Here is a 25,044-nt window from a genome sequence, read left to right as displayed (position 1 = left end):
ATGGGGCCGGGCGGTGGCGCTGGAGGTAAGGTGCCTGCCTTGACTGCGCTAGCCTAGGACGGACCGCGGTTCGATCCCCCGGCGTCCCATATGGTCCCCCAAGAAGCCAGGAGCAACTTCTGAGCGCATAGCCAGGAGTAACCCCTGAGCGTCACAGGGTGTGGCCCAAAAACCAAAAAAAAAAAAAAAAAAAAAAAAGAAATAACAAACTGAGTTTTCTTTAAAAAGTCCCAAGTTGGGGGCTGGAGAGATAGCATGGAGGTAAGGCGTTTGCCTTTCATGCAGAAGGTCATCGGTTCGAATCCCAGCGTCCCATATGGTCCCCTGTGCCTGCCAGGAGCAATTTCTGAGCATGGAGCCAGGAATAACCCCTGAGCACTGCCGGGCGTGACCCAAAAACCACAAAAAAAAAAAAAAAAAGTCCCAAGTTGGGGCCGGAGAGATAGCATGGAGGTAAGGCATTTGCCTTTCATGCAGGAGGTCATCTGTTCGAATCCCAGCGTCCCATACAGTCCCCCGTGCCCGCCAGGAGCAATTTCTGAGCCTGGAGTCAGGAATAACCCCTGAGCACTGCCACGTGTGACCCAAAAACGACAAAAAAAAAAAAAAAAAAAAAAAAAGTCCCAAATTTTTCCTGCTGGATAATGGGAGGATATTTCTCCTGTGAAATCTGAGAGGGTTCTTTAAGATTCATTAAGAGATGAATTCATGGGCCCAGAGAGATAGCACAGCGGCGTTTGCCTTGCAAGCAGTCGATCCAGGACCAAAGGTGGTTGGTTTGAATCCTGGTGTCCCATATGGTCCCCCGTGCCTGCCAGGAGCTATTTCTGAGCAGACAGCCAGGAGTAACCCTTGAGCACCGCTGGGTGTAGCCCAAAAACCAAAAAAAAAAAAAAAAAAGAGATGAATTCATTAAGATTCATTAAGAGGCTGACCGGAGAGATAACGTGGAGGTAAGGCATTTGCCTTTCTTGCAGAAGGTCATTGATTCGAATCATCCCATTTGGTCCCTGAGCCTACCAGGAGCGATTTCTATGCCTGGAGCCAAGAGTAACCCCTGAGCACTGCCGGATGTGACTCAAAAACCAAAAAAAGAGGCAATATTGACTCAATTTCCTTTTTTGGTATTGGCAAAACTATATCTGGGTTGAAACCTAGTAGAGATATAGATCTGAGTTTCACTTGGATAATCAGTTCTGAAATCAGTTGCAAGTGAGAGACTACAAAGTGAGGCGAGGCTGTTTGTTATGTAAATAAACCCATTCCAAAGGTCCTGCCTGCTGCATCAAGGCCGCCGTGGGGGTTTCTGTTGTAGGGAAGATGAACAGAAATACCTTGTCTTCCAGGAGGAATCTTAAGAGAAATGATTTGTGTAATCTGTTTAAGAAGATGTCCAATTCATTTTTGGCAGGTGTTAAATTTCTCGGGCTTTCTAAAGCAGGATACCCTCCAAAGTTTTAAACAGATTAGACAGCTCTCTACACAGGATGGAGCCAATTTATGTCACCTAAAAGTCTCTGAAAAATCATTAAGTGTTTTGAGGTCTTCTTTCTTTTTGGGGGGGGAGGGGACACACCCGTTTGAGGCTCAGGGGCTACTCCTGGCTAGGAGCTCAGAAATCGCCTCTGGCTTGGGGGGACCCTATGGGATGCCAGGGGATTGAGCCACGGTCCTTCCTTGGCTAGTGCTTGCAAGGCAGACACCTTACCTCTAGCGCCATCTCTCTGGCCCCAGAGGTTTTCTTTTTTGAATGAAATTTTTTGTGGACCTATTGATGTTCAGTCCAAAATAAAACCCAAGTATTGATATGGTGGCATAGTTTATATTTTTTCTAAAGCTATTCTTAGTCCTGATTTTTGTAACAGTCAATAACATAAGAGTATAAGTCCTATAAATCTGTTTCATTGTTCATTGTGAGCAAGATATCATCTGTATAATGAAAGATCATGGCTTGAGGAAATTTTTCACCAGCAAAGCTCAAAATCTTATCTTACAAAATTTTATAAAAACCTGGCACATTGTTGGGGAATTCAGCATGCCCTGGGGGAGAACAGTCCATTGGAACCATCTGCAGAGATGAGTATTATTGAGAGAAGGAACTGAAAATGCAAAATGTTTTTTATCATCTGGGTGAATAGGAATATGGCAGAAGCAGTCTTTCAGATCAATTATAATTAGTGGCCATTCCTTTGGAATAATTACAGGTGATGGTAAACCAGTCAGCAATTTGCCCATAGGTATCATGGATAGATTTACAGCTCTAAGATCCATCAAAAGTCTCCATTTTCCAGATTACATTTTTTATAGTAAATATAGGCAAATTCCATTGAGAAAAATAAAGGTTCAATATGTCCTAATTTTAGGACATATCTTCCTAATATCTTCCACTAATTCTGTCAGCACCTTTAATTTATCAGTGTTAAGGGGCCACTGGCCTGTCCAAATTGGTTCGTCAGATTTTTATTTTATTTTTATTGGTGCTGGGGTTTTTCTGGTAGTGGCCCCTACAAAAAATTTTTGGTTTTTAAATCAAGAGAAGGTTCGGGCTCTTCTGGAGCTAGTGGGATGTGGAATTCTGCATTCCACTGTTTGTGTAGGTCACGGCCCCACAGGGATGGTGAGAATGGGCCCACGTGAGGTCTGATTATAGTTCTTTGATTTTCTGGGCCATAAAACACCATAGTCCTTGTACTCAGCAAACAGGAACTTAAACCTCCTACTCCTAGAGAATATGGGATTTCCTGGAGAGGCCAATTTTCTGGCTATTCTCTATCAGATATTAGGGTAACCTGTGCACCCGAATCTATCATACCATCAAAAGGTCGCCCTTCCAAGTGAAGTTTGATCATTGGGTTTTCGTCTCTTAATGTAGTAAGCAGAGCCACGAGTGGGTTGTGGGAAGCACCCGGATTTGTGCTTCCAAAACCTCGAATTCTTTTCTTATCTGATTTCCCACATTTGACACTATCACAACCTGGGCAACTGCTCCCCCGTTTCTAAACTGGTACAGTAATAACTACAATGATTTCTCCCATTGAATCTGAGTCAGTGACACCAGTGGTTATTGATATACCCTGTATTCTGAGAGAATTTCTGCCAAGAATCAATCCCATTGTATCTGGGGGTGCCGGGCCCACAATGCTAGTTTTTAACATATAAGGGTATGCTCCTGGGTAAATTGTAATGTCTTCTGGGCATACTATGTCCAATCCCTCGCTCCCTGCAGTCCTGTGAATTAATTCCCTAATTGTGATGTATTTCCTTGGGCTGGGCTGGGAAGAATTATTGTCTGTGAGCTATGCCCCTGATTTGGAAGGGCCTGGGGGAGGCCCTGTGGGTGTTTCCCTGCATCTTGTATGTGTGTCCTTGAGGAGCTGAATTTAAAAGAAGTCGGCAATTTCTTTTAACATCCCCCCCCCCCTTTTCCAAAATGGTAGCAGTTGATTTGCCTCCTGGGGACTGTGTTTAAGCTTCTCCTGAGGTTATTATCAATGAGGTTTCCGGATCTGTAGTCTTTCGCCCAGTGTCTGCCTTTTTTGCATTTTGGGCAAAGCCCTGGTTTCTGGAAAGTGCTTTGTGTGTGTGTGTGGGGGGGAGAAAGGCATTGTGCCTTTGGTAACCGTGAAGGGTTGTACGGAGTTCAAGTTTGCTGGTGGTTGGGACATATCATAGACATTTTGATAGGCATACAAAAAATCTTCTCACCTCCTCTTTTTTTTTTTTTTTTTTTGGTTTTTGGTTTTTGGGCCACACCCGGTGACGCTCAGGGGTTACTCCTGGCTATGCGCTCAGAAGTCGCTCCTGGCTTGGGGGAACATATGGGACGCCGGGGGATCGAACCGGGGTCCATCCAAGGCTAGCGCAGGCAAGGCAGGCACCTTACCTCTAGCGCCACCGCCGGCCCCACCTCCTCATTTTTGATTTGTATTTTCAGAGCATCTTTAAGCTTACCCACAAACTCTACATATGGTTCATGGGAGCCTTGGGTAATTTTTAAAAAGGTTCCTTCACCAGTGCTGTTAGTATCATTTTTTTCTCATGAAGACAATGTAGTCTCTTTAATTATTTTAAAGATTTCCTTAGGTAAAGCAGCTTGTGCCCGAACATCTGCATATTGATTTTTTTTTTTTTGGTTTTTGGGCCACACCCAGCATTACTCAGGGGTTAGTCCTGGCTGTCTGCTTAGAAATAGCTCCTGGCAGGCACGGGGGACCATATGGGACACTGGGATTTGAACCAATCACCTTTGGTCCTGGATCAGCTGCTTGCAAGGCAAACACCGCTGTGCTATCTCTCTGAGCCCTGCATATTGATTTTCTGCCATCAATAATTCATACGAGAAATTGACCCCTGCCACTTGTTTCTTTTTTTGTTCCATCCGGGCTATATAATTTGGATTTTATGCCTTCTGCATATAACATTTCCCATTCGGTTTGCTGTTTAGATGGCAGGCATATGTCAGCATTTTTTTAAAAAAATCATACAGAATCCAATGTAATTTATGACACCAAATTCTTAGTATGGAGATGTTGGGCCAAAATCTTTACATGCTTTTTTTTTTGGGTTTTTGGGCCACACCCATTTGATGCTCAGGGGTTACTCCTGGTTAAGTGCTCAGAAATTGCCCCTGGCTTGGGGGGGACCATATGGGATGCTGGGAGATCAAACCGCAGTCCTTCCTTAGCTAGCACTTGCAAGGCAGACACCTTACCTCTAGTGTCACCTCGTTGGCCCCTGCTTTCTTAAACTAATCTATATCTTCCATCTCAAGGAGTTCATAAGTTGAAACATTTACTTCGTGTAACAGGACTGAGGCTAGATTAGCAGAATTACTAAATAGGGCTCTGAGGTCTGAAATGTGGTATGATGTGGTTCAATTCTGTGAACAGAATCAGGATTCACTTATGGACTTAGCACCGGAGGTTGGTATTAGTGTTAAGATTTGGATTTGGGGCCTGGAGAGATAGCACAGCGGCGTTTGCCTTGCAAGCAGCCAATCCAGGACCAAAGGTGGTTGGTTCGAATCCCAGTGTCCCATATGGTCCCCCCCCCCACATCCCCGTGCCTGCCAGGAGCTATTTCTGAGCAGACAGGCAGAAGTAACCCCTGAGCACGCAGGGTGTGGCCCAAAAAACAAAAAAAAAAAAAAAAAAAAAGAGAAGAAGAAAGAGATAATTAATAAAAAAAAGATTTGGATTTGGATCGTGAGTTTCTAAATTATTTTCCCGAGTTGTAGTTTTTGCAGGAAAATTGCCTATATTTTTGATTGGTGGTTCTGAATTTGTCAGCCTGCACCTTGGTTTGGATTTTTGTCGGATAGATTTCCTTATTATCCATACTGGTTTTAGCCTATTTCTTTTTCTTTTTTTTTTTTGGTTTTTGGGCCACACCCAGCGGTGCTCAGGGGTTACTCCTGGCTGTCTGCTCAGAAATAGCTCCTGGCAGGCACTGGGGACCATATGGGACACCGGGATTCAAACCAACCACCTTTGGTCCTGGATAGGCTGCTTGCAAGGCAAACACCACTGTGCTATCTCTCCGGGCCCTAGCCTCACTATTTTTACATTTTCTATTTCCTCAACACCAGCCAATACCTATGCTCACCATAACAGTATTAGCCCACTCAGAAATTCCACAAACTATGACGGATGGAGACTATGCAGGAGAGGCAAATATTGGAGTATAACGGCAATGATTTTCCCTAGCGCTCAGGGGTTGAAAACAAGACGGATGAAAACAAGACGGAATAATCCACTTGAGGGATGCAGAACCAATGTGTTTGAAACAAGGTGGCACAATCAACATGACTAACCACAGAAGCCATCCAAGGGTCTCCAGAGGAAATTTCCAGTAAAGCATTTCACTTAGCTTGTTAGTGCGCCATTTGTTGCCCCACCTGTGGGGTCCCGTTTATTCCTTTGTTGGTTATTTGTGTATCCTCAAAGAGCTCCCAGAAGGAGAAATTGATTCCCATCCCCTTGTCCCCTTTTGGAGGGAGATCTTGGTAATATTTATCTGCAGCAAATAATCCACACAGACAGGAGGGTAAAGGGGTAAAAAGGTTGGGTGCAGAGAGTCCTTTGTCAGCCTACTACCAGCTCCAAAAAACACCTGGAGCCAGCCAGTGAACTGCCAAAAGATCCTGAACACCTCGCTCCCACACTATTTATTCTGCTCTCAACAGCGCCCCCATCTGGAAGGCCAAGGTGGGACAACAGGCAAAGAATAATTTTTTTTTTTTGCAAAGAATAATCTTATGGAAATGTTTTCAAATACAACACAGTCAGGAGTAACCCCTGAGCACAACCAGGTGTGGCCCAAAAACCATTATAAATAAATATATAGCAAAAAAAAAAAAATGGGGCCGGAGAGATAGCATGGAGGTAAGGCGTTTGCCTCTCATGCAAAAGGTCATCGGTTCTAATCCCGGCGTCCCATATGGTCCCCTGTGCTTGCCAGGAGTGACTTCTGAGCATGGAGCCAGGAGTAACTCCTGAGCACTGCCGGGTGAGACCCAAAAACCAAAAAAAAATAAATAAATAAAATAAATATATAGCTACAGTAGTTGAGAAGAGCTGGATAGTGCGGGTAGGATTCTCCCAGTCCATGAGGGCAACCTGGGTTCGATTGCCGGCACCCATGGGGTCCTTAAGTCCTGCCTGGAGTGATCCCTAAACACAGAGCGAGGTATCAGTTCTGAGTATGGTCCCAAAACCGAAGCAAAATGAAATTGGTTGCTAAAGAAATTTTAAAAAGCGGGGCCGGAGAGATAGCATGAAGTCAGGGCGTTTGCCTTGCACGCAGAAGGACGGTAGTTTGAATCCCGGCATCTCATATGGTCCCTCGAGCCTGCCAGGAGAAATTTCTGAGTGTGGAGCCAGGAGTAACCCCTGAGTGCTGCCAGGTGTGACCCAAAAACCAAAATAAATAAATAAATAAATAAATAAATAAATAAATAAATAAATAAATAAATAAATAAAGGGAGGGCAGAGGCCAGAGAAATAGCACAATGGTAGGATGTTTGCCTTGCAAGCAGCCGACCCAGGACCTACGGTTCAAATTTCAGCATCCTATCATATGATCCCCTGTGCCTGCCAGAAGCAATTTCTGAGAACAGAGCCAGGAGTAACCTCTGAGTGCTGCTGTGGCCCCAAAACAAAGAAAAACAATTAAGCAAAAAGAATCTCTGACTCCTCTCTGGCCCCGAATTTGTTTTTGGTTTGGTTTTGGGACCACATCAAGCAGTGCTCAGGGCTGACTCCTGGCTCTGCACTCAGGGATCACTCCTAGTGGTGCTCAAAGGAACATGCAGGATGCAGAAGATTGAGCATGCATCACCTGCATGCTCTACCCTACCTGCTGTCCTATTTCTCCAGTCCCTAGATTTGACAGATGGAGCTCATTTAAGGCTCTTTAGCTGTGCTTTAGGAGAGATAGCACAGCGAAAAGGGCGCTTGCCTTGCATGCTGCTGACCCGAGTTCAATCACTGGCACTCCATAGGGTCCCCTGGGCACTGCCAGAAGTGATTCCTGAGTGCAGAGCCAGGAGTAACCCTTGAGCATCGTGGCATGTGGCAAAAATAAAAATAAATGAATAATGGGCCGGGCGGTGGCGCTCGAGGTAAGGTGCCTGCCTTACCTGCGCTAGCCTAGGAGACGGACCGCGGTTCGATCCCCCGGCGTCCCATATGGTCCCCCAAGCCAGGAGCGACTTCTGAGCGCATAGTCAGGAGTAACCCCTGAGCGTCACCGGGTGTGGCCCAAAAACCAAAAAAAAAAAAAAAAAAATGAATAAAATACGGCTCTCTGAATGGAGGACTCTTTCGGGATTATCCAAATGCCGAGAGGTGTTGCAGGTTTCTTCAACACTCGTCTGTAGCTTCAGTGATCAAATACAGAGAAAGACCTGATCTACCATGACTGGCTTGGAAGCTGCTGGAGGAAGAGGCCGTGAGCCAAGGAATGTGGGCGGCCTCTGAGGTTGGAAAAAGTACAGAACAGAGTCTCCTTTGGAGCTGCTGCAGAGGAATGCAGCTCTGCTCTGCCCATACCTTGACTTTAGCTCCAGAAGCTTTGGCTCAGATTTATGACCTCCAGAACTATCCAGAGGGCAGAAGGGAAAATGATGTGCTAGAGAGATAAGATAGTGGAGTAAGTGCTGGCCTGGCACATGGTTGAATTGGATTCCATCCTTAGCACCTCCTAGAGCAGGGGTCTCAAACTCAATTTACCTGGGGGCCACAGGAGGCAAAGTCGGGGTGAGGCAGGGCCGCATAAGGGATTTCGCTTACCAAATATTCGCAATAAAAAAAATCGCATTAGGGCCCGGAGAGATAGCACAGTGGCGTTTGCCTTGCAAGCAGCCAATCCAGAACCTAAGGTGGTTGGTTCGAATCTCGGTGTCCCATATGATCCAGGACCTAAGGTGGTTGGTTTGAATCCCAGTGTCCCATATGGTCCCCCGTGCCTGCCAGGAGCTATTTCTGAGCAGACAGCCAGGAGTAACCCCTGAGCACTGTCGGGTGTGGCCCAAAAACCAAAAAAAAAAAAAAAAAAAAAAAAAAAAAATCGCATTAGTAAGAAAAAAATAACAAAAAATCAAATTAAACATTTGCATACCCCGAACGGAACTGCTCGGGTTATGTGAATGTTTAATGCGATTTTTTTTTTTTTTTTTTTTGGTTTTTGGGCCACACCCGGCGGTGCTCAGGGGTTACTCCTGGCTATCTGCTCAGAAATAGCTCCTGGCAGGCACTGGGGGCCATATGGGACACCAGGATTCGAACCAACCACCTTTGGTCTTGGATTGGCTGCTTGCAAGGCAAACACCGCTGTGCTATCTCTCCGGGCCCATTTAATGCGATTTTTTTCTTACTAATGTGATTTTTATTGCGATTATTCGGTAAGCCAATAATCGAGAATACTGCAATATTTGAAGGCCCGCCGCAGGCCACATAATGTTGTACGAAGGGCCGTGGGCCGTGAGTTTGAGACCCCAGTCCTAGGGACTCCCCTGAGCCCTGGTAGGTGTGATCCACTGAGCACAGAGCCAGAAGTCAGCTCTGGGCACAGCTGGGTGTGCCCCTCCCAAAATAAGATAATCCCAAAAGTGAATACCAACCAAAGCTCAGTCTATCTGCCATTCAGCAAGACAATACTGAAACTGGGGAAGGGACCTCCAGATCTTGTCTGAGAGACGTGGGACTGGAGTTGCAGGTGGTCCTGATAATGGATAGGGAGGGGCCAGCCCCATGGGACATTGAGCTAAGACGGCAACATCTGGGTGGGAGGTGCTGGATCTAGCCATGCTTGAACTCCTTCCCCAAGAAGTTGATGCCTTTTAATTGAGTTGGTTGGAAGGGATTCTCCCAGTTGTGGTACAAGCACAGGCTACTCCTGGCTCTGTGTTCAAGAATGACCCCTGGTGGTGCTCAGAGAGCAATATGTGATGCTGGGAATTCATACTGGGGTTAGCCAGATGCAAAGTGAATGCCTTACTCTTTCTTTGGCATTAAGATGATTGTCATTTTTTTTTATTTTTGGGGGGCCATACCCTTTTGATGCTCAGGGGTTACTCCTGGCTAAGCGCTCAGAAATTGTCCGTGGCTTGGGGGGACCATATGGGACTCCAGGGGATCGAATAGCAGTCCTTCCTTGGCTAGCACTTGCAAGGCAGACACCTTACCTCTAGCGTCACCTCACTGGCCCCCTGTCATTTATTTTTTTTTAATTTATCTTTTTTTTTGGTTTTGGTTTTGGGGCCACACATGGCGGTGGCTCAGAGGCTACTCCTGGCTCTAAGCTCAGAAATCGCTCCCGGCAGGCTCTGGGGATCATATGGGATGCCGGGATTCGAACCACCATCCTTCTGCATGCAAGGGAAATAAACTACCGCTGTGCTACTTCTCTGGCCCTAATTGGTTATTTTTATATGAATTCATGTTCTTATGGCAGTGTCCAGAAGTTACTCCTGACTCTGCACTGAGACATTACTGCTCATAGGGCTTGGGGGAATCATATGGAATGCTGGGGCTCATCCCCGGGTGGGTGAGCTGACCTCCCTGCTGTACTATATCTCCAGTCCCGACCCCTTTTCTTACATTCTTTCTTTTTTTGGTTTTTGGGCCACACCCGTTTGACGCTCAGGGGTTACTCCTAGCTATGCGCTCAGAAATCGCCCCTGGCTTGGGGGGACCATATGGGTCGCCCAGGCATCGAACCTCGGTCCGTCCTACGCTAGCGCTTGCAAGGCAGACCCGACCCCTTTTCTTGTGTCCACCCCTCAACCATGGCTTCTGGCTCCCTAAAGAGTTATTTTTTCTTTCGTTTTTTTTTGGGGGGCCACACCCAGTGGTACTCAAGGGTTACTTTTCGCTTTGCCATAAATCACTCTTGCCATATGGGATGCCAGGGATCGAGCCCGGGTTGTCTGTATGCCAATCTCAAATCGACCCTAATTGATTGGGATCCAGGGCTTCCAGCTCCTGCTAAGCTCCTTCCTTGCCAAGCATCTCCATGCCATTCCCTAGCCCTCAGAGGCACCTAATTTTAATTTTGTGCAGGAAGGGTAGGAGTACATACGGGCCTGACCCTCAATCATAAGGACAATGAAGCTTCCAATATAGGGGCCAAGTGAAGTCGTCCACACCCCTCACTAGTCATTGGTTTAAACAAAACCATGTTTTTAGCCAATCACATGCGAGCTCCTCTGCTGGGGTGGGCATGAAGGAAATTGGCAGATCCAGTTGTTGACTGCTGGAACAAATCAACAAAAATCACAAATCAGTCAGGTCTGTGCACTGCCCTAGCATCCCAGGAGTCAGCCTTGCTCAAACCTGAAGCTGCCATCTTGGGCACGTGCCCGCCTCCCTGAGCCTCAGTTTCCCCATCTGAAAGGGTGGGTGGGGAGAGCAGGAATAAGAGTTATTTCCAGGGGCCGGAGAGATATAGCATGGAGGTAGAGCGTTTGCCTTGCATGCAAAGGACAGTGGTTCGAATCCTGGCATCCCAAATGGTCCCCCGAGTCTGCCAGGCGCGATTTCTGAGTGTAGAGCCAGGAGTAATCCATGAGTGCTGCTGGGTGTGACCCAAAAACCAAAAAAAAAAGTTATTTCCATCAGGTTGAGGATAGATTTGTCAGTGGCAGTTGGTACTTTACTTTCTCATTACCAGGGAGGAGGTGGAGCGGGGTGAGGGGGTGCGGAGTGTAGTCCGTGGGTTGTGGGAATGAACTGTCAGTGACCCTGCAGGACTCCCTGTTAGTATTCCTGTTGTTCCAAACACACAGGGCGCTCGTTCATTGACTCATTCATTCGTTCCCCCCTAGTTTCATTTGCTCAAGTATAAGGGGGAGGCGGTGTGAAAATTTCTGGCAGGCTGAGGGGAACATGTGGGATGTTAGGAGTCCAACCTGGGTGGACCATGTGCAAGAAAAATGCTGTGCTCAGGACCCTCAAAAACCTATTTTAAATTGTTGAGAAACCAGGCTCAGAGTTAGAGTACAGGGGAAGGGCACTTGTCTTACAGCATCCCATAAGATCCCCTGAGCACCATTAGGAGTGATTGATTCCTAAGAGCAAAGTTAGGAGTAATCCCTGACTGAGCATTGCCAGGTGTGACCCCCCAAACAACAACTATGAAATGCTAAAAATCCTGGGCTGGGGCATTAGCACGGTGGGTGAGGCATTTGCCTTGCCTGCCCGTGAACCCAGGTTCAATCCCCGGCATTTCACGTAGTCCCCTGAGCAGGAGCAATTCCTGAGTGCAGAGCCAGGAGGAATCCCTAAGCATCTCCAGATGTGGTTCCAAAGCAAAACAAAAATGAAGAGAAAGCATATGAAACTGTTTTATATATAGTAGTGCCTGGTCCTCTCAGAGCTGGGGTGGATACAGGGGCACAAATCAACGCTTCAGCCATCCCCCATCCCTTCTGATCCCTGGGGTCATAGACAGACAACAGACAAAGCATTTGGGTGCCAATGAACCAGTGCCAGGGCGACTGGCTGGCAGGGATCCCAGACCAAAGGCGCCCTCAGTACCAGGTACCTGTTCAGGCCACAGTCTTGTCTTATGTAAATGGTTCCAACATCTTTGGGGATTAAATTCTGGGAGTGGCACACACATTGGTTCTTAGCCTTTTTGTTGTTGTTGTTGTTCTTTTGGGGCCACACCCAGCTGTGTTCAGTACTTTGATCTTAGGAATCACTTCTGGAACTATCTGGGGTGCTGGGGATAGGACTCAGGTCATAGCTGCTGCAGATAGATGCATGAAGGCACTCACTCTATTATCTCTCCTCTGGCCCATTTTGAATTTCTCAGTGTCCGGACACCCAGTGCACGTTCTACAGGAAGCTCACCTCCCTTTACCACTCTTTATTTCTCAAAACCCTAACGCCAATCTTTTGTGCATGAAAAGGCTCATGCATTTTCCCCAGCAAAGCCCTGGCAGGTTGCTCTAACATCTTTGGCTCTGGTTCAATTTCAAGGGCGGAGCTGCAAGGGACTTTCTTTTTTTCTCACATCTTCCAGTCCTGGCTCAAAGGTCTCGACCTGGAAGAGCCATCCACCTGTCTCAGTCGCGCTTCCGAACACCTGGCAGCCACTTTGGGTTCTCCCCACCAGTTTCACTTCCTCCTGCATTTGCTTCTCTTCTGCAGGGAATTGAACCTCGAACCCAAGGTGGGCACATGCTAAGCAAGGTGTTCTGCTCCAGGTTTTTTTTTTTTTTATTTATTTTTAGTTTTTGGGTCACACCCGGCAGCGTTCAGGGGTTACTCCTGGCTCTATGCTCAGAAATCGCTCCTGGCAGGCTCGGGGGACCATACGGGATGCCGGGATTTGAACCACCGTCCTTCTGCATGCAAGGCAAATGCCCTACCTCCATGATATCTCTCTGGCCCCTTCTGCTCCAATCTTTTTAGCCTCTCCTGCCCTCTCTTTACTTCATAATGTACTTGTTACTGTTGTTTCAAAAACTGTTTTGTTTAAAAAAAAACTGTTTTGTTTGTTGGGGACCACACCCAATGATGCTCAGGGCTGACTCCTGGCCTCTCCACTCAGGGATCACTTCTGGTGGGCGTAAGGGGCCCTATGGGATGCCTGGGATAGAATGCAGGCAGGAGCCCTCCTGTCTATACTCCAGAATATCACTGATGGGGCAAGCAGAGATAGCACGTGGCTAACCCGGGTTCTATCTTTGGCATCCCACAGGGTTCCCCATCACTGCCAGGAGTCAACCCTGAGCATCCCCTGCTGTGGCACCCTCCCTCCCCCATAGAAATAACTAGGATGGGCTGGAGCTTGCCTGACACAGAGCCAACCAGGTTTTGCTCTTCGCATCTCATTAGGTCCCTGATCCCGCCAAGAGTGGTCCCTGAGCGTGTGGCCCAAAACCAGTAGGGTGCCTTAGCCACATCTGGAGTTGGGCCTCGCTCCTCCATCCCCGCCCTAGCTAGGGAGGCTTGGCCCCGCCCCTCGAAGGCCCCGCCCCGGCGCGCCGCTAAGCCATTAGCCCTGCCCCTAGCCCCGCCCCGCGTCAGAGCCGGGTTGCCAAGGAGACAAAACCACGCCTTTAGCCCCGCCCCTACCATCTCCTCCTCCCTCCTTTTACCCCCCCCCCCCGTTCCGAGTTGCTAGGAGACTCGGATCCGCCTCATGCAGGCCCCGCCCACGAGCCCGGCTCGCCACGCCCCGGTTGCCGAGGAAACCAGACCCCCGCCCCTCAACGCGAAGGCTCCGCCTATCTCCCGTTTCTACTAGTTTAGATCCTCGGCGGCTACCGTCGCCGCTCCTCGCTCCCGCGCGCCCCGGGGGCGCTTCCGCCGTGCGTGAGCGTGTGCGTGCGCGTGCGCGTGCGCGGCGGCCGGCGAGGGAGCAGCAAACGGCCGGCGGCGGGCGCCGCGCGGGGGCCGGGCGGGCGGGCGGCGCGGAGGAGGAGGCAGAGGAGGAAGAGGAGGAGGAGGAGGCGGCGGCGGCCATGGCCGAGGCGTCGCCGCAGCCCGGACGCTACTTCTGCCACTGCTGCTCGGCCGAGATCGTGCCGCGCCTGCCGGTGAGGCCCGGGGAGGGTCGAGCCCTTCCCGCGGGCGCCGGCGCGTGCCCGGGTGGGGAAACTGAGGCCGCGTGGCCGCCTGCTGCCCCCCTCGGATCTTGGGGTTCGGGGCTTGGGGCTGCTCGTTGCCGGGGTTCGGGGCCCCGCGCCCCGCAGTCCAGCAGCCCAGGGCCCCCCCAAAGGCCTGCATTGGGGCGCCAGGCCGGCCCCCTGGGAGCCCCGCGCCGGCCCTTCCGGCTCCCCGTGCGCCCCACTCGTGGCCAGGCCCTCGGGGGGTCCGATCTCGCGGGGCTCAGGGGTCCCTCGGCCATGTGACCTTGGGCCACGAGGACCCTTGACCTCTCGGCCCACCGGGGGGCTGCTCGGGGCCTACCCAGGCGCCCCATCCCGGTGGCCACCAGGCAGCGGTGACCTCTCGCCGGGGGTCTGGGGGCGCGCGCTTGAGGGTGTGGGTGTTGTCAACGGCGCGCGGCTTGGGTTCGGTTCGGTTCGCTTCGCTTCGGCTCGGAGTGTGGCTGAGCCAGGTGGCCTCGCCGGGGCACCCCCAGCTGGGCTGCAGGAGGCAGTGATGGCTCCCTGGCTTGCCCCCCAAAAGCAACAATTTCTTCACCCACCCCGGCCCCGACACTTCCCCTTTCTGTGCCTGTTAGCGCGGGGTGGCTGCTAGCGGCGCCCACGACTGTGACTTGACTTCGCCGTGGGGTGGTGGGATGGGGTGGGTGGTAGGTCCGTCGGCTCCCCCTCTTCGGTCCATCGAGGGGTGTCCTGGCACCCGCGAGGGCTTTGCTCTTGGCCTTCCTAAGCTGGGAGGAGGCCCCAGCCTCAGAAGCCGACAGGCCGGCTCGGGGAGCTCCTAGAGGCCGAGGCGTGGTTCTCCCCAAATCTGCGGTGCTGGGCCTACGGGGGATTTGGCCTCCTGGGGAGCTGGAAGGCGGATGCTGGGATTCCTGAGCTGGCTGAGCACCTGGGTACCCTCTTGTCCCCTTTTTCCCCCAGCGAGGTTCCCCCCGGAGCAGCCCCCAGCTAGGGGAGAGAACCCTCCCGTTAACCCCCACCCCCTACCTATCCCTCCATTTTTCAATCTTGGCCCCTGCCCGACTGCTGTGTTGTTGGGGGACATCCCACTTCCAGGGTTAAGTTTTGAGGGTCCTCTCCTCAGGGGACCAGTTTGGAGTAGTGCTGTTGGGACTGCTAACAGGAGGGATCTGCATCCAGGCCCCCTGAACTGGGTTTGGGAGCCTGGCAGTGATGGGTGTTGCTTTTTGGGGTTCGGAGATAAACATTCTAGTGATTTTTTTTGGGGGGGGGGAGGATATTGAGGCCACACCCTGGTGTGGTGCTCAGGACTGACTCCTGTTTCTTTATTCAGATGGGGCTTGAGGGCTTGAACTTGGGTCTGCCATGTGCAAAGCTAGTGTCTACCCTGGTGATCTTTCAAGGAAGCTGCCAACTTACCCTGGGTGGTGGGGCTGCCTGGTGCTTTAGGTCACATAGTTCTGCAACCGCCAGACCCTGGGGCCTGCAGCCTTTGGCTCCCCCTCAGTTTCCCCAACTGCTCCACATTGAACTCCCTTCTGAAGGAGAGGGGTAGTCAACAGGGGTGCCGTGGGAGGGCCACCCCTATGTCTGCCGGAGTCTCGTCTGTCACTTAAGGTGTTCTGGTGTCCACAGTGGGTGGGGGCCATGGGTGGGGTCCTGTGGGAGAAGGTGACTAGTTCTTAGGGCTCAGGCCTTCCAAGTGATGGGCAGGCCTGGGCAATGCCAGCCTCCGGCCCCAGGTGTTGAGGCCATCCTCCATTTACAGGTGGGGAAACCGAGGCTGGCGGCCGGGAGGTGACGTTTGAGCAGAGACCGACTTCTGCGAGGGGCAAGCCAGGTAGCTATTGGGGGAGCAGAAATGCTGGTCTGACAGAGCGACCCCATGACTGGGGGCCCTGTGCGTGCCAGGGGGTTCCCTGAGAAGGCCGCAGCGGGCGCCTGTTGTCCAAAAGCTCTGCACAGGCCCTGTCCAGTGCTGTCTCTTCTGGGGCTACTGGTGCACAGAGGCCTCCTGGCCAGAGATTTAAATTTAACTTCCTTCTGCAACTGGGGGAGGTGAGGGATGGAACCCCGGCAGACATAGGGGAACCCCTGGCAGATTGTGGGGGCGTGGACAAGCTCGCAGGGAGAGAGAAGGGGCGACTGATTTCTGGTACCAACCTTGGTCTCCTGTTGCGGGGCAACAGAAGGAGTCCCAGGCCCCCCACATCACCACTGATTTTCTTGTTTAGTTTTTGGGCCTCACCTGGGGTGCTCACAGGTTACTCTTGGCTTGGTGCTCAGGGATCACGCCTGGTGGTGCTTAGGGGACCCTATGGGATGCTGGGAAAAGAACCCGTGTTAGCTGTATGCAAGGCAAGCAAGCAACCTCCCTGCTGTCTTCTGGCTCCAGCCCCTTCCCCACAGATTTTTGTAGTCTGAGATGCCCTTGTTGTGGCCATTGGTGCTGAAGTTTGATGAGACACTTTGGCGCCACTACCTTTTCCTGGTTCTAGAATATTGTATGAGCATCCACCTTCATTTCCCAAGTCCCAGACAACTACTTCTTGGGGGGCTGGAGCCCTGTTTGGAATGTTCCCATCCATGGATCCCACCCTGGGGGCCTGTTGCCTTCCATGAGTGTCCCCAGCTCCCAGTGTGTCGGCAGGGGCAGAGCTTACCCACCAGTCTATCCGCCGTGGGAGATGTGGGGGCTGCTGGGATGTGCTGTATGTGGGGCTCAGGCTGGGTGTGGGGTCGAATCTTCTGGGGCGCGCCCTGCGGTGAAGCCTGCATCCTGTGGGGGCCCTGCCTGGCTCACCAAGAACGCGCTTGTTCCTTGTCTGCCTCCATGGCCAGGTCCTCGCTCTGCACCCCCGCCCCCCTTTCTATGAGAGCCGCCGCGTGGGTGCCTGTGAGTGCCTGTGAAGTCGGGTTACTAGTCTTTGGGAACTGGGGGGGGGGGGGTTAGTATTCTTTTTTTTTTTTTTTTTTGGTTTTTGTTTTTTTTTGGGCCACACCCGTTTGATGCTCAGGGGTTACTCCTGGCTAAGCGCTCAAAAATTGCCCCTGGCTTGGGGGGGGGACCATGTGGGATGAGGGGTGATCGAACTGAGGTCCTTCCATGGCTAGTGCTTGCAAGGCAGACACCTTACCTCTAGCGCCACCTCTCTGGCCCCGCTACTGGTATTTTATGCCCTATGGCCTGTGGCTGTCCATGCCTCTGGCCCGGCCTCTACTTCCTGTGGCATGGGAAGGGGAGAGTGGGGAGTGGCATGGGAAGGGGAGAGTGGGGAGTGGCATGGGAAGGGGAGAGTGGGGAGTGGCATGGGAAGGGGAGAGTGGGGAGTGGCATGTGACAGCCTTATTTCTGTCCTGTGTGTGTCCCCAGTGGCCTGTGGTCACCTGGGCTTCTGTGAGGGGTCACAGAGGAACCCATATAGTGCGTAAGTCAGGGAGGGCCAGGGTGCTGGGCATTCTCTTGAGTTCCGGCCAAACTCTGCAGACCTTGTCTGGGGTGGGACCCCGAGCCTGTGACTGGGGTAGGCAGGACTCCCCAAGATTGGACCCAGCCTTGACTTGGGGGGTAAAGAGGGCATGCGGTCCCAGTGTGAAACATGTACACCTCTACAGCTGGTGCACCCCGATCTGGGGTTCATGAGGGGTTCAGCCTCTCCCAGCTCTGCCCCCAAGTCCAGCTCACAGCCATCCCCTCCCACAGGATTACATCTGCCCGAGATGCGAGTCTGGCTTCATTGAGGAGCTTCCAGAAGAGACCAGGTACCAGCCCCACCAGGTGGCCACTGTGCTCAGGCAGGTGCTTGAGGGGGGCCAGACGGGGACCCCAGCGCTGACCAGCCCCCGTGTGTCCCCACAGGAGCACAGAGAACAGTTCCACTCCCTCCACAGCACCCCCTGAGCAGAGCAGGCAGTCTTTCGAGGTGAGTAGACACCCCTCTCATCCTGAGACTTGGGGTGTCCCGTTTGTCCCCCTCCCCCAGGCCAGCCACCCTCTCCCCTCTCACCCACCCCCAGAATGTGGACCAGCACCTGTTCACGCTGCCGCAGGGCTATGGCCAGTTTGCCTTCGGCATCTTCGATGACAGCTTCGAGATCCCCACCTTCCCCCCAGGCCCGCAGGCCGAAGAGACCCGGGACCCTGACACTCGGCGGGAGCGGGAGCAGCACTCGCGGCACCGCTATGGCGCCCGGCAGCCCCGCGCTCGCCTCACGGCGCGGCGAACTACAGGCCGGCACGAAGGGGTCCCCACGCTGGAAGGGTGAGGCCATCTGTGTGCCCTGCTTTTTTTTCTACAGGGGTGGGCCCCCCATTAATTGTCCCCCCTTTACCTGGGAGGGGTGTTGGGGCCTGAGACCACAGAGCTCCAAATCCTCTTTCCTAGGGCCAGAGTGATAGGACAGTGGAGAGGGCACTTGCCTTGCATGTGCCCGACCCAGGTTCAATCCCTTACATCCCATAGGGTCCCTGAACATCACGTCATTCCTGAGCACATTCAGGAGTGACCCTGAGTAGCACCAGGGGTGACGCATACATAAACTTGAAAATAAAATAAAAACCCTATTTCCGATCGAGCTGCCTTGTGACCGCCCACCTTTCTCTGTCCCAGGATCATCCAGCAGCTGGTGAACGGCATCATCACTCCGGCCACTATCCCCAACCTGGGTCTGGGCCCCTGGTGAGTTAGTGGGGGGATAGGCCCCGCATGCCCTCTGTGTCTCATCGCTGCCTGAACGTGCCCTTCTCTGCCCAGGGGTGTCCTGCACTCAAACCCAATGGACTATGCCTGGGGGGCCACTGGCCTGGATACCATCATCACACAGGTATGGGGGTTCCTGGGACGGGATAGGGCTCTGGGCGGAGGAAGGTTTGACCTTCCCCTCACCCCAAGGCCTTGTGCTGGCTCTGTTCTCTTGTGTTCTCATGGAAGGGTGGCAGGGGTTGGTGGTGGACCTGGGATTCCCCCCCAGGGGTCGTCCTGGGAGCCCAACAAGCGTGGCCTTGGGGCTTTTGCAGGTGACGGGCACTCTGGCCCTCCTGTCTTTCAGCTCCTCAATCAGTTTGAGAACACAGGCCCTCCGCCTGCCGACAAAGAGAAGATCCAGACCCTCCCCACCATCCCTGTCACAGAGGAGCACGTAGGTGAGCCTCCCTGGGGTGACAGCGGGAGGGTGGGGGTGTCCCGGGCATGGCACTGAAACCCTGTCCTGCAGGCTCCGGCCTGGAGTGCCCGGTGTGTAAGGATGACTACGCACTGGGTGAGCAGGTCCGCCAGCTGCCCTGTAACCACCTCTTCCATGACGGTTGCATTGTGCCCTGGCTGGAGCAGGTAAGTGGCGCCCAGCTTGGTTAGGGCACCCCAGTATCTCACCTTCATGCCCTGTCCTGAAAACCCCCCTCCCATCTTCCCTCCCAGCATGACAGCTGCCCCGTCTGCCGGAAGAGCCTCACGGGCCAGAACACGGCCACCAATCCCCCAGGCCTGACGGGTGTCAACTTCCCCTCCTCGTCCTCCTCGTCTTCCTCGTCTTCACCGAGCAATGAGAATCCATCCGGCAGTTCCTGAGCCTCCCCCACTCTGGGGCCCAGATCAGATGCCCAGCTCATTGGGGGCAGGGGGTTGGCCCGCAGCTTCCACACAAACAGGGCTCCCCCCACTCCTGGACTGTGGGCCTTGCTGCCTTCCACAGCTGTAGGCAGTGGCAGGATGTTCGCCATCTCCGGGGACTGAGGGGAGAAGTGTGGTGCTCGGCTTCCTCCGAAGGGACAGCCATGCTGGGGCTCAGGGGTTCCTCCCCCACCCCACCCATGCCCCTGGCGCACCTTGGTCCCCGTTTGTCCACCCTCTTCCTCCACCTGTTCAGCAGCGGGAAAGGTTTTTATAATTTTAAATTATTACTGCTTTGGAATAAACGGACGTTTAGCTCATATGAGCCAGGTGCATGATCTGTGGGGAGGCCCCTGGCGCCCCCCCCCATCTCCAGGATGTAAGAATTCCCGTGCCTCTGGCCAGTGTGAGCCTCCAGTGGGAGAGGGCCAGGACCAGAACGATGACCAGCAAAACCAGAAGTACAACTACAAAAAGAAAAAACTGCTCTGCAGACTTTTTTTAAAGGCAAGAAAAAAATAAATCTGTATCTCAAAAGCTATTTAAAAATACACCTACTTAGAAAGCAGACATGCTTGGTGTCTTCTGTGCTGGGTGCGTGGGGTGCAGGTGGGCAGCTGTTCTTGGGGGTAGCATTGGCACCGACCCAGCTGAGCCAAGCTGGTCACCTGGACAGCAGTGACATCCACCCCCAGGTTCAAGACCTGCTGCAGGACCAGTCCCAGCCGAGAGTTTGAAGTTACGTCATCGGTGGCACCACGCACCACCCGTTTTCACCAGGCAGCCGCTTTGGAGCCTGTTGCAGACCTCGCCTGCGGGCTCCTCCTGCGCCCACTGCCAATAGCTCAAACGCCCCGGTGGCTTCTGTTGTGTGTCTTAAGGAGCTGGCGGTGTGCAGGTGTCTCCGGGGGCCCTCCAGGGAACCCACCAAATAGTCCTAAGGCGCACCCTCCCAGCCCACAACCTCTCCCTGGTGCTGATAACGGAGGAGAGATGATCCGAGTCTCACGTTTCTGTTTGGTTTTGGGGTTACACCCCATGATGCTCCCTTCTTTCAGGCCACCCCCTATGTCCCACGGGGAACATGCAAGCACCATCTGTCACCCTGACTTCATCTCAGCTCCTCTGAATCCCCACTGCTGCCTCAAACACCCCACCTAACCTGCTCTGTGTTGCTGCTACGCCAACCAGGTCTGGGGGTGCTGGGGCTCAGCCCCTGACCACACTCCTCGCATCCCTCTCGGGCTTCCTCTGAGGAGCTCTCAGCAGGGATCCCTGGCCATCATCCTCGAATCCAGGGCACAGGAGACATGCTCATGCTTCTGGGGTGAACTGGACCCTGCCCGGCAACTTCAGAATCCCAGCGTCCGGGTATCAGGAGACCAGGACAGGCAAGAAGTGGGTGGACAGATGATGCCGATTAGTCTGGCCTCCACGCCGTGGCACACCGCGTCCGTCCAGCGCCAGGAACATGGGCCTGCCGTGGTGACGCCAGTGGAGTGAGGCATACGTGTTGAAGCCGTTCTCCTCAATGCGCTCCCGGAACCTGCAGTGCGCGGTGTAGACGGTCTGAGTGGGGAGGACACAGAAACTGAAGGCTTGGGATCCATGCAGTCCCGCCCACCGGATGTCTCAGCCCACCAGCCTGATCCTGCCTTTGGATTGACTTCACTCCCCACGTTGGGACTGCCCACTCGGTCAGACCCCGCCCACCTGTCACCTTGGGACCGCCCGCCAAATCAGACCCCGCCCACCCACTGCCCTGCCACTCACCGACCCATAGAGGCGGCCTCGGCGATTCATAGCCACATAGAAACCCGTGTGAACTGCCTTAAGCGCCACGACACCCACACGGATGGAACGGATTTCAATAACACCTGTGGAAAAGGACTTCATCAAGGACTGATCACCTTCCTGGCACCTCTTGGTCTCCTTCCCTCTCTCCCTCCTTTTTTTTTTTTTCCTATTTTCATTCTGGTCCTGGCCTCATTCCACTGTGGGTTTGCCACTGGCCAGAGGCACATAAATTCTTACATCCTGGAGGTAGGGGGGACGCCAGGACCCCCTCCCCTCAGATCATGCCTTAACCCCTGTACTCTCCAACTCCATCCTTTTTATTTGTTTTCTTTGGGGGCCACACCCAGCGATGCTCAGGGGTTACTCCAGGCTCTGCACTCAGGAATCACCCCTGGTGATGCTCTGGGGATCCTATGGGATGCCAGAGATCAAGCTTAGGTTGACTGCATGCAAGGCAAATGCTCTCCCCATTGTGCTATCACTTCGAGTCCCCCACCACCATCACCCTTCTTTCTTGTTTTTCTTTCCTCTTTACCTCAAGCTTCAGTGCCAAGTTCCCCATTATCTACCTGCCCAGCACTGGGTGCAGGAAACTGCCTGGTGACCACACAGATGCCACCAGGGCTGCCCTGTGATGTAGGGGTCAGGCTGTCTCTGGAGGCCCTGGTGGAGCTATGGGCAGCTCTGGAGAAGTCAAGGGCTGTGAGGGATCAGGAAGAATAATCCGGGATGCAAGACATGCAGATCAGGGAGCCTTCCCCATCACTGTATCTGCTAACACTACTCCTCTACTCTCAGCTCATGGCACAACTCCAGGAGGGATAGTCTGGCTGTACCCACTTCCCAGAAGTGAGAAATGAGGCCTGGGACATGTAGCTCAAGCTCTGGGTTCCATCCCTCCCCTGGATGAGCTCCCCTGAGCACTGAGCCATGTTTTTCCAATCCAGAACGTTTAGGTGATAGTGGGGGCAGCCATAGGGCCTCATCCTTTCTTAAATCTAGGCTTGGATGCTCATCCCATGCCCAAGGGGGCCATTGGACTATTTCTTTCAGCCAGGGGTCAGTGGAAGTTCTGCCCAAGTCGACCTCCTGGTACAAACCCCTGTATCCTCCCTTAATCTCTCAAGGGGTTGAAGAACTAAGTGTGGGTTCAAGGAGGGAAGAGAGAAAAAATAGTTTTGTTTTTTTCGTTGGGTGTTAGGGCAACACCCAGTAGTGCACAGGGGTTACTCTTGATTCTGAACTCAGGAATTACTTCTGGTGGAGCTTGGGGACCCAAGCCAGGTGAACGGGGTCGACCGCATGTAAGCAAACATCCTACCTGCCATACTATCACTCCAGCACCAAGTTCTTTTTTTTTTGGGGGGGGGGCACACCCAGTGGTGCTCAGAATTTACTCTGGGTTCTGCACACAGGAACCACTCCTGGTGAGCGTGGGGGGAACCCTCTGGGATGTCAGAGGTCAAAGCCTGGATCAGATGTGTACAAAGCAAGTGCCCTCCCTGCTATACTATACTATACTATACTATACTATACTATACTATACTATACTATACTATACTATACTATACTATACTTCCAGCCCTTTACATTCTATTTTTCAATTACCTTTTTTTGGGGGGGCACGCCCAATGACACTCATGGGTTACTCCTGGCTCTGTGCTCAAAATCGCTCCTGAATTGGGGGACCATGTGGGACGCCGGGGCTCGAACCGAGATCTGTCCTGGGTCAGCTGCGTGTAAGGCAAACACCCTACTGCTGTGCCACCGCTCCAGCCCCATTTCTCAATTTCTTGAAGATTTCCCTTTCCTCTCTGGCTGAGATTCCCAGGAAAGCTGGTCCCCCCTGGGATCTCCCATAGCTGCCCAGATCACCAGCCTAACTCAGAACCCCCAAATAAATGCACAGCAGAACTGCCAGCCCTGCTCAGTGCCACACTACCTGCTATCATCCCACCTCTGGCTGGACGGGATGTGGGGAACAGTGACTCTCAGATAGTCTGTGACATCTAGGCTTCTCCTCTACCAGAGGCCACTCTGCCTGTCCAGGGCCCCCACGGAGGGACCGGCCCGGCCAGTCCCCTGTCATTGTCCTTGTCTCAGGAACCTAATGAGGGTTTGGAAGCTACAGATGAAAGCAGCTGGGAGGGTTGGGGTGATTATCTGCCCTAATGGCAGTGATTCAGGCCAGGTTGTGGCCAGTACTAAGCCTGGCCCGGACAGTGGCTCTGGGGAGCCAGCACAGCCTGTGGGGTCACACCCACCTCCCTGGTCTCCCCGCAATCTTCTGTGTGCCCTCATCCCTCAGACATAGCATTGGCACATATGAAGTGCCTCCAGTACTCTGGGCGTGGGGCCGGAAACAGGCATGCCAGCTCTCTGGCATTGCACCCCCCAAATCCCTGCCAGGGTGATCTGGGGCAGGTCATCTGTCTGCCTGTGCCTCAGTTTCCTTATGTGTCAAGTGGGCGTCTAGGAAGAAGTGAGTTGTGGTCAGCTCAGTCTGGTTCTGGCTTTAGGTACTAGCTCAGTCTCCCCTTAGGTGACAACTAGCCAGGACCCTTCCTTTAGCCTCAGTTTCCCTTTTGTGAGTGCGCCCCCACGCCAGTCAGGATTGTGCCACAGTGATCACTTCTCTGCTGCCTAGCCAGGAGCTAGAAACTTCATCTGTGACCCTCACCCTGAGATGGGCTGACAACTTTGGGGGGGCTGGGGATGGGGATTTGGGGAAAGGTTTGGACCACACCCAGCAATGCTCTGCACTCAGAAATTACTCCTGGCATCTGGGGGGTTGCTGGGAATCGAACCCCGTGCACAGCAAGCGCCCCTCCCACCGCTGTCCTATCACTCCTGCCACCTGCCCTCCAAGAATGACAACTTTTACAGTAGGGGAAACTGAGGCTCGGGATAGGTGAAGTCTCACCCTCATCCCTGGGGTGAGACATGAGACCATCCCTAGGTGTGACAACCCTCCCCCCAGGCTGTCGCCGACGGCGTACTCACTGTCCTGGCTGTGACGCCAGCGGGTGCCCTGCACATGGCCCCTGGAGTCCACGCGCAGGAAGAAATGCGTGGAAGAGAAGAGCCGCCGCCAGCGGACGTCGCCCTCCAGATGTGGGTAGCTGCGAGGTCTCCTAGGCCCGCTTGGGGTCCCCGCGTAGCAGCTAGGCGGTCGGGCCAGCAGCAACCACATCAGGCCCAGCCACAGACGGCGGCGCATGGCCCGCGGCCCCGCGCGCCACCCGCACTTGGCAGCTCGGCGCGGGTCCCCGGGCTCTGCCTTCGCGCGGTCCGGGCAGGGCCCCGGCACGAACCAATAGGGAGCTTCGGGGGCGGGGCCGTGTGGACAGACGACCAATGAAACGCTCCGATGGCGGGGCGTGGTCTGGGGGCGTCGCAGGGGCGGGGCCCGTTTCTTAAAAACAGGGTCCAGGCTCCACGCGCGTTTGTTTGTCTTGCGGGGCGTGTCGGTGAGTCACCGGGTTGTCTGTGGGGGCTGCGGGGAGAGGCAGGGATAGACCAGGGAGACAGACAGAGGAGACAGGAAACAAA

The 25,044-nt window shown here is 53.2% G+C and overlaps 2 protein-coding genes across 4 annotated transcripts in view; one reads left to right on the top strand and one right to left on the bottom strand.

Moving 5' to 3' along the window:
• Window positions 1-20,263, top strand: part of RNF126 (ring finger protein 126) — a 66,775-nt gene extending 46,512 nt beyond the window's left edge. Inside the window, exons 2-10 of one of the 3 annotated variants that reach the window (XM_049788743.1) lie at window positions 13,964-14,050; window positions 17,790-17,848; window positions 17,946-18,009; window positions 18,104-18,348; window positions 18,697-18,765; window positions 18,841-18,910; window positions 19,136-19,229; window positions 19,301-19,416; window positions 19,504-20,263. In XM_049788743.1, coding sequence (XP_049644700.1) covers window positions 13,976-14,050; window positions 17,790-17,848; window positions 17,946-18,009; window positions 18,104-18,348; window positions 18,697-18,765; window positions 18,841-18,910; window positions 19,136-19,229; window positions 19,301-19,416; window positions 19,504-19,653 — 942 coding nt within the window. In that variant the 5' untranslated portion in view covers window positions 13,964-13,975 and the 3' untranslated portion in view covers window positions 19,654-20,263. Of the gene's footprint in view, window positions 1-13,920; window positions 14,051-17,789; window positions 17,849-17,945; window positions 18,010-18,103; window positions 18,349-18,696; window positions 18,766-18,840; window positions 18,911-19,135; window positions 19,230-19,300; window positions 19,417-19,503 lie in introns of those variants that run through there. The other 2 variants (XM_049788744.1, XM_049788742.1) reach the window with 2 other exon arrangements.
• An 806-nt stretch (window positions 20,264-21,069) lies between these two features.
• FGF22 (fibroblast growth factor 22) lies at window positions 21,070-24,712 on the bottom strand. Its single transcript, XM_049788748.1, has 3 exons — window positions 24,496-24,712; window positions 21,469-21,572; window positions 21,070-21,264 (listed from the first exon to the last, which is right to left on the bottom strand). Exons 1-3 carry the CDS (start codon window positions 24,710-24,712, stop codon window positions 21,070-21,072), a joined length of 516 nt encoding a protein of 171 aa, XP_049644705.1.
• Between the last annotated feature and the right edge of the window lie 332 nt (window positions 24,713-25,044).

The sequence above is a fragment of the Suncus etruscus genome, chromosome 15 (assembly GCF_024139225.1).
Source record: "Suncus etruscus isolate mSunEtr1 chromosome 15, mSunEtr1.pri.cur, whole genome shotgun sequence".
In the NCBI taxonomy this organism is placed as follows: domain Eukaryota; kingdom Metazoa; phylum Chordata; class Mammalia; order Eulipotyphla; family Soricidae; genus Suncus; species Suncus etruscus.
The sequence above is the reverse complement of the archived record's forward strand: the minus strand, read 5'-3'. Positions and strand labels throughout refer to the sequence as shown.

Excerpts from the sequence above, each read along its gene's own strand:
- FGF22 (XM_049788748.1), bottom strand. The coding sequence starts at position 24,712 with ATGCGCCGCCGTCTGTGGCTGGGCCTGATGTGGTTGCTGCTGGCCCGA. Across the intron at positions 21,573-24,495 it reads CTGGCGTCACAGCCAGGACA|GTGTTATTGAAATCCGTTCC; the intron begins GTGAGTACGCCG and ends CCTTTTCCACAG. Across the intron at positions 21,265-21,468 it reads GAGGCCGCCTCTATGGGTCG|ACCGTCTACACCGCGCACTG; the intron begins GTGAGTGGCAGG and ends CTCCCCACTCAG.